This window comes from Lepisosteus platostomus, chromosome 2, assembly GCF_059453375.1.
Source record: "Lepisosteus platostomus isolate fLepPlt1 chromosome 2, fLepPlt1.hap1, whole genome shotgun sequence".
NCBI classification, from domain to species: domain Eukaryota; kingdom Metazoa; phylum Chordata; class Actinopteri; order Semionotiformes; family Lepisosteidae; genus Lepisosteus; species Lepisosteus platostomus.
Window position 1 is genome coordinate 72,374,096 of NC_142612.1, and position 12,927 is coordinate 72,387,022.

General features: G+C 40.1%; 1 protein-coding gene across 8 annotated transcripts in view; it reads left to right on the plus strand.

Annotated features, from left to right (window-relative positions):
- Positions 1 to 12,927, plus strand: part of LOC148677039 (arf-GAP with coiled-coil, ANK repeat and PH domain-containing protein 2-like) — a 70,631-nt gene that overhangs the window by 23,611 nt on the left and 34,093 nt on the right. For all 8 annotated transcript variants that reach the window (XR_015929568.1, XM_088616976.1, XM_088616993.1 and 5 more), the window contains exons 2-6: positions 5,095 to 5,152; positions 9,789 to 9,908; positions 10,359 to 10,412; positions 11,850 to 11,908; positions 12,449 to 12,632. Coding sequence is in view for 7 of the 8 variants with exons in the window: in XM_088616976.1 (XP_088473102.1) it covers positions 5,095 to 5,152; positions 9,789 to 9,908; positions 10,359 to 10,412; positions 11,850 to 11,908; positions 12,449 to 12,632 (475 nt within the window). In the remaining variant the exon portion in view is untranslated. The remainder of the gene's footprint in view (positions 1 to 5,094; positions 5,153 to 9,788; positions 9,909 to 10,358; positions 10,413 to 11,849; positions 11,909 to 12,448; positions 12,633 to 12,927) is intronic.

A 12,927-nucleotide genomic window follows, 5' to 3' on the forward strand; every position in this document is an offset into this window, starting at 1 on the left:
TCATCATGAGAATCTGTTTGCAAGCCTCCGAAAAGCGACGCACACAATCAGGTGTAAGAGAACCATGTGTGAGCAGTTGAAGAGAGATTATTATCACCTACAGAGAGATAATACAATTGGTGCATCTGCGCGTCAAGAGGAAATGAGGTTAATAGTGATAAGGGTGCAGTTTCACAGACCCGTGTTCCTCTCTGGAGTTCCTGCAGGAAGTGTGACCTGCTGTGACAGTACCTTGCCTCTTTCCCCAGGCAGCAGTTCAGATCCATTAGTATTTGACACATCCTGTACGCAGCACTTTCCTTTGATGATTCCATCAGCAGGGAGATGTGTGTCGCAAATGGGACAGTTGTTGTGTCAGACGTAGAGGAATTGTCTCCTTGTTATTCCTTGCAAGGCAAAGTGACTTTTGTTGTCAATTTATTTTTCCAAGGTGACATTTTGCCTTGAAAAGCTTTCAACGTAGAAGCATGACATCAGAAGGCCGCTAAAGCTACATGAAGCCCCCCCATTATGTTGTTGGGGATTACTTTCATGAGTGGCTTTCTAGTATTTACTCGGAACTCATTAAATAGTATACTTTAAAGCCATTATCAATCTGTTTTCCCCAATCTGACAGTGTGAAATATATGGGAGAAGTGGTGTATATTGGTTTATACTTGTTTGTAGTGTAAAATCCACACTGTGACATTGCTGTTGAGCAGAGTCGATCTCATGGCGCAGATGGCTGCACTCTGAACAAACATGGGAGCACAGCGCTCTGTATTCTCCTTGACATAATTACACCTGCGGTGGAAGTTAAAACACACTCTTAAAGGACCTGAAAGCTGCAATTTCTTCACGCTTTCAATCCCACAAGTACAGTAATTCTCCTTTTTGTCCCTTCAGACGAGTCAGAAATAGAGTTCTGTACCTTTGGTTAATACGGTTTCTCTTGACCACCCGTTATCACAACGTTCCGCCCGCAAGTCAAAGGCCTGCAAAGCTTGTGATGCTATTCAGGAAGCCTTTCTTGTGCTTACAGATATGGTCAAATATGGTATTAAATTATTAAATCCAGATATTATAATACGTAGTACACAGACCTGCGTTACTGTGGAAATGAAAAGCTTAGCCTCATCTACTTTGTACTAGAATCGAAAAATAACCACATGAGTTGTGCAGTTTGACTCCGTCCTCTGGCCAGGTTTCAGGATATTCCATATTTCATCAGCTGTCGTGTATTTACATGATCCTGGAAGTGTCACAGAAAATAAATGAGAAAATGCAGTACAACATGAGAATAATGGAACTCAGAATGGCTCTATCATAGCAATGATAATCCTAAACATTTGGAAAACTGTTCTTCCTCCTTTGATTGCTACACACTTATTTACGTAACAAAGAACAGTCAGCAGTATAAGGCAGAAAAAGCTTTGAAAATCTGTTTCTGAAATTTACTGTAGACAAGGAGAGAAAATAGTTTAAATGTAATTAAGAAAGAAATCTTGAAGTCCTGTGTATGTTGGACATGTACCCTGATAAACGTGGTTTCCAATAGTCTGTTAGGGCCTGCTGCAATGGTTTTTGGATTAAAGACATTTGCAGGGGGCTGCAGGGAATCTCATGGATAATAGTAGAAATAAATACCTTGTATTAAATGCACCGTTAGATCATGACTGTGCATATCCTGTCCTTGGTTCACTGGGACACAGATCATCTACCACCATCCTCTTTATTGGCTCTGCTTGGACTAGAAGACCAAAAAAACATTCATTGCTTTTGCAAGCCACAGACCTTTCGTATCTTGTTTTCTGAGCAATAGAGTTTTTATTTCCCTGTAAAACCCGGGGCAATCATTAAAATTAGGTCAGCTAAGGATACTTTTGGATAACACCTCAGGAACTAACAGAAATAGCGCTAGATTAATTTCACAGCTTGAGATTAAGAGAACTAGCCTTGTTTTTGTAGGCTGATGTATGAGACAGGAGAATGTATCAAAGATATATTTTTAGACTGTGCTGTTACCACCTGTAATGAGGAACTGTACTTCAGGCTCTTACTATCATAAATATGTTAGATTTGACTTGCTTTTGTTTTTATAAGAGGCTTTTATTTTCTTCTAAATTGTTTTTGAGAAAATCAGAGAAGAAAGCACTTCAGTGTAACAGAATTGTATTAAAAGAGAGATTTGCAGATACCCGTACATTCTTAGTGTATATGACGCAAAGCTCAACAGTGATTTGCAGAGCTGGCTAAGCTTTTAATTGGAAATAAAGCTGTGGAAAATTACAAAATGAAATCTGTTCTTGTGATCATGGTTTAGACAAATTTATATTAACCAGCATCTTTCTGTAGAGTTAAGAGCACAGTTGCAAGCGAAGTGTGGTAAATGCATTATAGATTTTCCTGTGTGTGAAATTGTACTGCTTTTTTTAAATCTAAGGCTCCACTAAACACATGGCACAGTAATAATACTTGTGTACATCTGTAGACAACTTTTCATTCCAAAGGGTCCCAAAGTGCCTTTCGTATAGTAGGAGACCCACTTAGTCCTCCATTAAAGTGCAGACCCCACCTGATACCAGCTATTATATATCAGCAGACCCACTAAACTGGTGAGGTTAAGGTCATTTGTGTTTTTTTTAATTCTCTAAGTGTACTGTACATGTGAGAGTTTCCTAGTGTTATTCTTTATTTTTTTATATTTGAACTTCCCAATATTCTTGTTAGGTACTCCTCATTAACTTTGAACAGTAAACTCATAAGAAATGTTGTTTCTCAATCACTTTTGCACACCTTAGTTTTTGGTATCAAATGTCATGACACTAATCAAGCCTTTCCTAATCCCTCTTATTTATTTACACAGTCAGGGTGTCTGTGTGGCTTCTAAGGACTGTAATCTGTATCTTGGTTCCCACCCTCCAAAGCGCCACCCACTGATGATGTCACCTCTGCAGGCTTTGTTCTTTGCAGTGTTCCAGAATGTTAGTTGTGCTGGCTGTAACTGCTCTGACAATGCAGGCAATAAAGGATCTGTTTTGTTACATTAATGAAAGCCACTCCAAAAATAGGCCCTGTGGCATTCGGTTTCCTGTGTTTGGCAGCACGGCCTCAAAGTCTTTTTTTCTGCCTTCTTTTTTGTGGGCGGATGGTGGGACGTGTCATATTAGAAACAGGGGCAGCCGGGCCTGCTTCAGAATTTGTACTGGAAGGACCAAGGAAGGGAAAGTTGTGTGCCTGAAAAACAAGGCCGGAAAAAAACCTCTTATTATCCATTAAGAGAGACAAAGGGACACAAATGAAACCAAAGTAGTTGTAAGTTACACACATACAGCCAGAGATGCAGGACCCCAGTGGTGTACCTAACTGAAACAGAAAGCAGTGAAGATGTGTCCATCAGGATAGAGCAGAGAGCTCTTGATGTCCATCATGAATAGGATACCACAGTGGCCATGGCCTCTGCAGAGTTTAAGGAAGGGATGCTTTCTGGTGTCCATGTGTTTGACGACACAAGAGCACTTCACTCTTAACGCATGAGCATTGGAACCATCTGGACAAATTACCCGTGTGGTTTCAGTAGTCTCAGGGTGCTCACCAAGTGAACCCCAAAGCAAACCATGGCCGACAGAGTTTGTATGAAGGAAGCCTGGTATGACAGGCAGCAATGGAGAGTCTTGAATCTCCCGAGTATTCAGTCAGTTTCGATATTGGATGACGTACTGGCCTTCAGATCAATTTGAATTGTGTATCCTGTCTGTACATTTATTAATATTCCAAATTGTATGAGCTCTGTCGTGTAGGTGAATAACACAATCTATTATTTGTAAAAATGGACAGTGTGGCTTGAGAAGTTTGATAAAATGAACTCCGTTCTTCCATCTGTGGTGTCAAACACGGTACCAAAACTTGCGGCAGTTACTGTTGCTCAGCTGAAGCGTCAAGATTTCTGTGAAGTGAATTATTGGACTTCCCTTCAGGATTTTCATTTCCTCATTGATCCTTCCTCCTCTCTTTTCTGTAATGTTTTCTTGAGAGAAATGCCATTATCCATCATGCCACGCATTGTACAGTTGCATTTCCTGATGTTGGAAAAGTTGACCTCAGTATTTCAAATTGACAAATATGGGATGGTTATTCTGTTCTTTTTTGAGAAAAAGAAACGGTCCTGTGCTTTTTTGCCTTATAAAGTCATATTTTGGCCATAAGAGCACTCTGTAAAGTTTATAAAAAATTTGACATCTGCTTCTTTCACTTCCATCACTTAAAGTCTGTGCTTGAGGTTGTTTTTAATATACCTTTTTCTATGTGGCCATGATGCAGGACTTAAAGAACCTAGACAGAGATGAGTGTTGTATAGAGCTTTCTGTTTTCTCTACTAGTGACGTGACAACTTGCTCCATATGAAAGTTTCAGCAGAACCTGGACTGGACTTGTGTAGGAGTGAGAAGGGAAAGAATTAGGTATCTAATGCTGTTGGGCTCTGAGATTGTCAGAGCAGAGCTGGGAGGACAATCTGTTTGTTGAAAGACATTCAGTAGAATCTGCTGCTGTTCCAGGAATGTCATTTCAGTCCTTGGGCTGATTTTTTAAAAACAAATTTTGTCTTGATTTCAACATTTCTGTTTTGAAGCACCTTCAGTTGCCAGCATCCACGTTTTTCATTGTCATTGTTGGAATTTGAAAATGATCCCAAGTGTTTTTAAGTTCTTGATGGAAGGCTAATGCCTGTGGTTCAGTCCTCCATTCAGACTGAGTGTGTGCGTTCTCTTCGGTTTCCTACTTGCTAGTGCACAAGCGCACTGTAAAGTATTGCACATGAAATACACGCTCTGTTTGGTTTGCTATCTTTTGAATATGATTTCCGTTTCCCCAGATTGTCTTAAACCATAGAATGCTTATCATTTGTTTCATTAAGTAATATGTCAGCTTCTGCTTTTGGTTGGTCTGTTATTGTTATATCAATAATTAACACAAAAGAGTACTTTTTACCTCAACAATAACATTTTTTTAGTTGTGATTGTTTATTTATATCTGATACTGACACTGGTACAGTATGTTTTATCCTACGTGATGTGACTGGCTCCTGTTTAACTGCATTCTTTTGTTTTTTAACAGGGCAGCAATTGAAGAGGTAGAGGGAGACGTTTGCGAGCTGGAATCTAAGCTAGATAAGGTGAGCCCCTCTGGTTATATACCTGTACTGTAGATACAGGAGCTTTAACCAGCAGCAACATTATAGAGCAGTATTATGAATGAAGGAGAAACATTCGGTAATGTTACAAACAAAAGGAGGCCATTTGACCCATCTAACACTTTTAATAGATGGTAGCTGATTGAGAGGGGCATCTCATTCAGGCCTTTCTAAAAAGAAGTCAGAGAATAGGCTACTACGGCCTTGGCCTGGTTTCTTGTTCCACAATCCCAAAATCCCTTGCACCAAAAATGCCTCCAGTTCTCAGTTTTAAATGCACTTGCACTTGTTTCCTCTGGCTCGTGTGTCACGGTTGATTCTGAAGAAGTTCATTTCCTGGTATTTGTCAGTGGCTTCTGAAGATTTTGAATAAGTGGGGTCCTCCTGTTGTTTTATCATGACACTAAAGGTTAAATTCTTTTGACTTTTCAATGTGGGACATTTCTGTAAACCTGGGAATGTACCTTGTTGCTCTTCTCTCGATTTGAATGCAGAGCAGCAGCGTGGAGAACAAGCAGGTAGCTGTTGCCTGTGCTCTCCTTTGTGATGAGAAAAAAAAGAAGAGGATTTGTCGCAAAACTTGGAGTTCACCACATTTTTTTTGGTCGTGGTACTTCCGGCTGAGCGCTCATTGGCTGTAGACTGTTGCAGACACAAGAGCCCACCCCTATGACTTGCGACTCGCCACGAGAAAATCAAACCAGTTTGACTTTGTCATAGGGGCTGTTAAGAGCGCTATGACTGAGTCGCTGGGGGTGTCACGCTACACAGCTGGCGGAAACAGGCACGCACTGTGACTCTACAACTCGCTGTGATTTTCTTACGATTATGTAAATGAAGGCTACGACTGAAAATCACAGGAAAAGTCATGAAGTGTGGCGCCAGCATAAGGCATTTTACCAAATCTTTCCTCCACTTCTGTTGTGTATTGCGCAGTTGTGTGCACACTTGGTTACAGTGAGCGTGGTGTGGCACAGTGACAAGCTCCTTGTTTCTGCAATCCGTCTCACTTCCCTTAGGAAGGAAATGCACATACTGTACATATTGCACAGTGGAGCTTCGCTTTCTGGATTCTGGCTTTCGTAGAAGAGATGACATTTCCTTTTAGATAGCCCTGGTATACTGGAGGAGATCCTGCAAAATTTAAACTTTTTAAGTCTAAAAACTGACTGTAGCATCCGAATGAACATAACAGGATGAATTTCTCTAAAATTTTGTTGAAATTCTTTCTAGGCGCGTTTCTGTACATCTTGAGTTAAAAAAAAGAAGTTATTTGCAGGAAAAAGTTTGTGGGGAAAAAATACATCATCGCAAGCTCTGAGTCATGTCGGTAATACATCCTAAAACAAACTGAATTATCTGCTTGTGCTGTCAGTTTTATTAACGATAACGTTGTAAATGAGATGTAAATATATTTAAACCCTTTGCTCACTCTGCTGGTTTGTAAATTGAATTTGCAACAACAATAATAACAACAACAGGCTCAAGCTGAATGGCGCTATGTGTGGAAAGACAGGTGGAAGTTGATTATGAGTTATACAGCCAGAGAAGTCAGTGCAAGCAAGTTATGAACAGAGGGTAGGGTGTCGTTAGCTGAGTATCCTAAGTAAGTTGACTTCCCCTTTGATGGGATTAAGTGCTGGCAGGGAGGGCTGTTAGATGTTGTTACACTCTTTCCCCGGGGAGAATAGCTCCTACTGCGCACCCTGGCCAACAAGTGCCTCTCTCTGGTGCACTCCAGTGGGAGTCGGTGTGCTTGAGGCCTGCGTCGCTGTGAGCCCTGCAGCAGGGCAAGGAGAGACATGGGCGCTGCCTTTCTGTCATTCTCGTTGACAGCCTGCGCGCAATCTACATAAACAAGAAGGGAAGTGTCCTGCTCATTTCCTTATTTGAAAGCAAACAATGTTCAGCTGAGCTTTTAATTCTTCCCTTTTGGTATCATTAACTTCCCACCAACGCGAGGCCAGTTTCTGTATAAAGCCCAAAATGAAATACTGAGTTTAAGTTGAAAACAAAACAAAAGGGTAGCCTTTTTTCAAATTCATCAGAATGTCAGGTCTGCTTAACTCCTGTTTGTTGTGTGCAGTTTTGTACAACACTGTTCATTACTGTTCAGCTTTCTGTTATTCCTCTTATAGGAAAGCAAAAATTGAAATATATGGTCCCATTGCCACAGCTGTACCTGTACCTGGCCAGTAGCCAGCTGTAACTACTTTTTTCTGCTAAAAATTTATTTTGGATATGCCACATTTCTTTGGCAAAGAGCAGATTTATGAGATTTACTGAAACAGGTAGCTGAACTGGGGTCATTCCTGGAGATTAATGTGTCTGCATCCATCGCATTGGTCCCCAGATGGGTTCTGCTGTATCTGTCTTTAAGCTTATTTATTTAATATAAGCCATAAAAGGGCAGTGCAGTGGCTCTGTGGCCATGGATCTGCGCCTGTAGCTGGAAGGTTGCTGGTTTGTATCCCACGGCCGGCAGAGGAATCCTACTCCGCTGGGCCCCTGAGCAAGGCCCTTAACCCCAACTGCTCCAGGGGTGCCATATAAATTGCTGACCCTGCGCTCTGACCCCAAGCTTCTCTCCCTGTCTGTGTGTCTCATGGAGAGCAAGCTGGGGTATGCGAAAAGACAAATTCCTAATACAAGAAATTGTATATGGCCAATAAAGCGATCTTATAAAAGTATTTTTTTTCTTTCTCTTCAGGCTACCAAGAAATTCAACTGAATTAAATGAACTTACATTCTTCATTTACATAGCCATGTGTGAGAACTGCTTATATTTACCAATATTTGTTTATTGATGTTTGTCAAATGTATACAGGACAAATTGCTTTACATTGTTCTACAAAACTAAATGAATTTCTAAACTCGTAGTGGCGAATGTACTTCCTTTTAACCTCAGTATTTTTGTAGTGCAATATGGGATGTGTAATATTGTGAAGAGTATATGGTTAAGACTTAACATATTTCTTTATCTTGTTTATCACCTTTTAAGATTTTTTTTCCTAAACCTTTGAGATTTATTTTGAACATAAGAACCAATCTGGCGTTTTGCATAATTCTCATATAGCGTTTTTCATTCTGAAGGCAGGAACCCAAAATGTGGTGAATGTCAAACCCCGAGATGCAATATGCAACCCAGAGTGGTCTCCTTTCGGAGAAGCCTGCTCAGTCCCAAAACTTCAGTTTCTAAGGCAACGCCTTAAAAGCACTGTCCAATCTTTCTTCTTCACCTCCCGCAAAACCACTCTTCGGTCTTCAAAGAAAGTTGTCGAGAGGACAGGAATGAGCATGGTCCCCTTAAACTCCTTTTTGCTCCAACAAAGGACTTGTCCTTATTCTTCCGGGACACCTGGCACACTAAACTGGGTTCCCCTAGACACACAACCAGCCTTCACTTCAGCTGAAGGACAATTATCCCCATATCCCCAGAGACCTAGCAGTGCACCATACCTGTTACTCACTATAAACAATTCTAATCTACTATGCTATAGAGACTCTGGAGAAATTAGAATTAATTCAGCAATATATAGTAAAAATAACAAACACTAAATTCTCTCTGGATCCATCATTCTTTACTAAATCCAATACATAACACAATCTTTGCAAATTTTCTTTATCTCTTTCTAAGTCATCTCTCTTAAAATGGTGTGAGGACTGCCATCTGGCTGCTGAGGTTAAGGCACAGGAGTTGAATAAACACTCCTGCACTATCTAAGCCCTCTACAGCTCAGGATTCCACCTACACAACTCTCCCTCCCTGATCTGCGGAGCTCAGACGCAGCCCCCAGCCTCTGCACCTGACTGCTGATATACTCTGACTGAGGAGTGTCCAGTTATGCACTTGGCCAGTCAAATGAACCCCTTTTTCTTCCATTCTGCAGGTGGCAAATCAGTTCATTAACGCAAGTGCATCCGATTTACTCTCCTGCAGGAGGAGGATGCAACCAAGCCTAAGCTCGTACAATCACATAAACCATGTTTCCCATAGAAGGGGGAGCACTTAGCCCGCTGCCAGATTGTAGCACCCTCCTGGGTGACACAGTGCAGCCACTGTACACCAGTAACCCTACTACACAGTAGATCAGGTACAGTAAAAATAGTTGCTTCAACAGTTGAATTCAGATTGCACTAGACCAAGGAAGAATTCGACCAAAATCCTGGGGGGTTAACAGCCCCTTGATCTTCCCAACAGTGCTGTTACTTCAGTGAACTTTTTGACTTTTAAAGAGCTTTAATGAACAAGTGGTCAGGACCTGAGTATGGGGTTTCATCCAATGAACCGCACCTCCAAAAGCACCAGTGTTCCTGACCTCAGGCACATCGGTTTGAATTTTCCCAGGCCAGCTGCTGCTCCATAAAACACTACTCACACTACCAGCCTAGTTTTCCTTAGAGGTCTACCACCATAGTACTAACCATACCAACCCTGATTAACTTTTGAACTTCAACATCAGGTTTCAAGATAGTATTAGGATGTGTCTCAGTTGCCTTGTTTTTTTTGACACATGGTTCTAGTGAATTAAACGGATAATATTACCTCCACTATCCACTGGGGCCTTGAAAATCTTATTTGCTCAGAGAAGTTAACATCCTCCTCTTTTTTTTGTAGCTGGTAAAGCTGTGCATTGGAATGATAGATGCCGGAAAAGCATACAATACAGCCAACAAACAGTTTGTTAATGGAATCAGAGAGCTCGCCCAGCAGTCTGCGAAAGATGTGGTCATTGAGGTAAGTCCATGACTTGGATTTACAAGTAGCGAATCATTACATAATATACTGTACTTGACTTCAAACACGGAAATGCGGGATTTTGTTTTCCATAATGCATCCCATTATATTTTTGCTCCATCCAAGAAGAATGTAGCAAATTGACCAGGCTTTTTTCATTCTGGTTGCTTTGATTTATGTGCCCAGAACACTTAATTTAAACGTTGTCAAACATGTTTACCATGAGAGCCAGTTCACAGCAAATTTTATAATCCTTCCTGGTGTTAAGTGTTTCAAAAGGTACAGCTGGTGTGAATGTTTGTCGGCAGATATTGGTTCTAGATTTATACTATTAGGATTGCCCTGAAGTAATTAAATGCTTGCATTCTGATATCCTGTTGTGGATAGCCTGTAGTAGAATCTTCTGTGCACTGTGTTTTTCCTAACACGTTTTCCTTCTTTTCCACACAGTCCAGTTTGTCGAAGTTTGCAGAGAGTCTGCAGGAGATGATCAATTATCATACTGTAAGTTAGCCTTCTCTAATATACCAAAGTCTGTCTCAGAGTGGGGCTCAGTGGATTGCTTTTATAATAAATCGGTTTAAATCCTAACAAAAGTGTTGGAAATTAAACATTTGCAGGGGGATGTGCTTCTCAGCTCTGGTTGAAACACGGAATGTAATTTGATTTTCTCAAACTGCAAAGAAGGGGAAAATATCTTGAGCACCTTACCTTACATACCTCTGATTATTTGGTTTTCCTGCGTTTGCATTGTCTGAATCTTTGAGTTTCCTTGAGTGCCACACCTGATTGGCACTGCCAGTAGGACATAGATGTGTTTTTGTGTTCTTAGATTTTTTTTCAGCAGAGAATAAATCCTCTTAATTGAAATGATATCTTCTGGCTCTCCTGTCATCAAGCTGCTCTTTGCTTGTTCGATCTGACAAGTATTGGAAGAAGCCAGCCTGCCATAAATATAAAGATTACAGAAGAGGAGCCTCTTTGAGCACAGTCTTGGCAGGAATGTGAGAGTCATGTGTTGAAAATACAGAAATGAAATGAAACAGCATAAAAATGAAATTACAGAAGCTAACTTGTGGACTCTTAGCAAATTACTTATTTAAACATTCTATTGGCTGCATGTGACTTTTTCTATAGCATTTTTGCTTCAGTGATGACATCTGTCAAATCCTCTCAAAAGGTCAGAGCTAGACAGATACCGTATTTATAAAGCTACAAGCTGCTGCGTGACTGGATTTACCACATCTAGTTTTGGGATTACTGTAGTTTAAGATCACAAGACACTGTTATGTTACTTTTCTCCCAAGCCTTTAACGCTGTTAAAAGAAACCTTTTGAACTTCCATGTGCAGGTTAATACTGTAAGTGTGTTGGGTTAGGATGGGTTTTTGCTGCAGAGATGAAATCTGTGTTTTTGTTCAATTTTACTTGTTTCTGTTTACAGCCATTTTAAAAATGGAAAAGCAAAATGCAGAAACAGATATGGTAGTGACTCACTCTTAATCACTAAAATTAGATGTGGTCCTATCAGCTGAGTTGAGCTAAAAGCTCTCATTGAATTCACTGAGCACATGGCCTTTAGTCATGGGGCCGAAGCTGTTTTTAAGACTGTGAGAATGATGAAATGACCTGTAATGGAGAAAGTTGTTGAATCCCTGTTTTGAAATCCTTGCAAAATATTTCAATGTTCATATGTTACAGTAATTGTTTAACAGTTATTGTTAACAATAGATTCCCATGTACAACTGCAGGTGTCTTTCAATATCCTGTTCTTTTTTCTTCTATTTTTGCTTTTATTGCATATGTTAATTGGATGTTTGCTATTTTTAAATTTTTACGTGGAGGTTCATTTCTGTATGGTATTCTGCCTTTGTTTAGCAACCTGGAGAATCCCACCCTTACCCTGTAATTGATCAAAGTTATGCGTGTTATTTCATTTCAGATCTTATTTGACCAAGCCCAGAGATCTCTTAAGTCACAGCTGCAAATGTTTGTGAAAGAGTAAGTGTTTGTAAGTGAGAAATGTCTTTAAAGAACCGTTTTATGGTACAAGAAAATATCTTCAGTTAAAGACAAAAGCTATAAGTATGTCATATCAGTGCACCAAAAACTTCAGATACTAAAGGTATTTTAAAAGTTTAGTTATAGTTTCACTAGTTTATGAGTTTTACTAATTAAAATGTTCACATTACTTAATTAATGAGTGAAAACGTCTTTCACCATAGATGTGCATAGTTGTGCACCCTAGGAAAAGCATCATACAATCCTGAGTTCACTTATTATGAAATTTGAGTGTGTTTTGTTACTTGTGCAAAATCAAGACAGCTTCTAGACCAATTCTAACACCAGATTGTTTGAAAGCATTGTAAGAAGGAACTTATATTTTTATCTTTTAATTGTTGTCTCTTAACTGCGATGGAAGGCATTGAGTAAAACACTATAAAAGCCAGTGTTTGAGATTTTTCTTAGTGTTATTAATTTTTGGTCTGCATGGAGATGTTTGACAGAAACCCACACGTTCCTTCTGTGCGGTTTTGACAGGGACCTTCGGAAATTCAAAGATGCCAAGAAACAGTTTGACAAGGTGAGCGAGGATAAAGAAGCCGCTCTGGTGAAGAACGCTCAGGCGGCACGCAACAAACAGCATGAGGTGGAGGAGGCCACCAACATCCTCACCGCGACCCGGAAGTGCTTCCGACACATCGCCCTTGACTACGTGCTGCAGGTCAGACCCAGGAAGTGGGATGAGTGGATACGCGGCATTATTGTAGCAACACCTGAAGAAATTTGTCATGTTCAGAGAAATTTATCTGTGAAGGCCCAGTATAAAATCTTTGATAAAAATAGCATTTTTCCTTGGTTATTTCTAATGTTTTGTTTTTTTTATCCAGTTGAGGCAGACTAGACAACCATTTTTGTACTTTTTATACCACCATACAGCATGTCAGTTTATTTCTGACCCTTATGCTTTAGATGTTTTTTCTCTGTAATTTCCCAGTCAAAGATTTATATTATGAGGG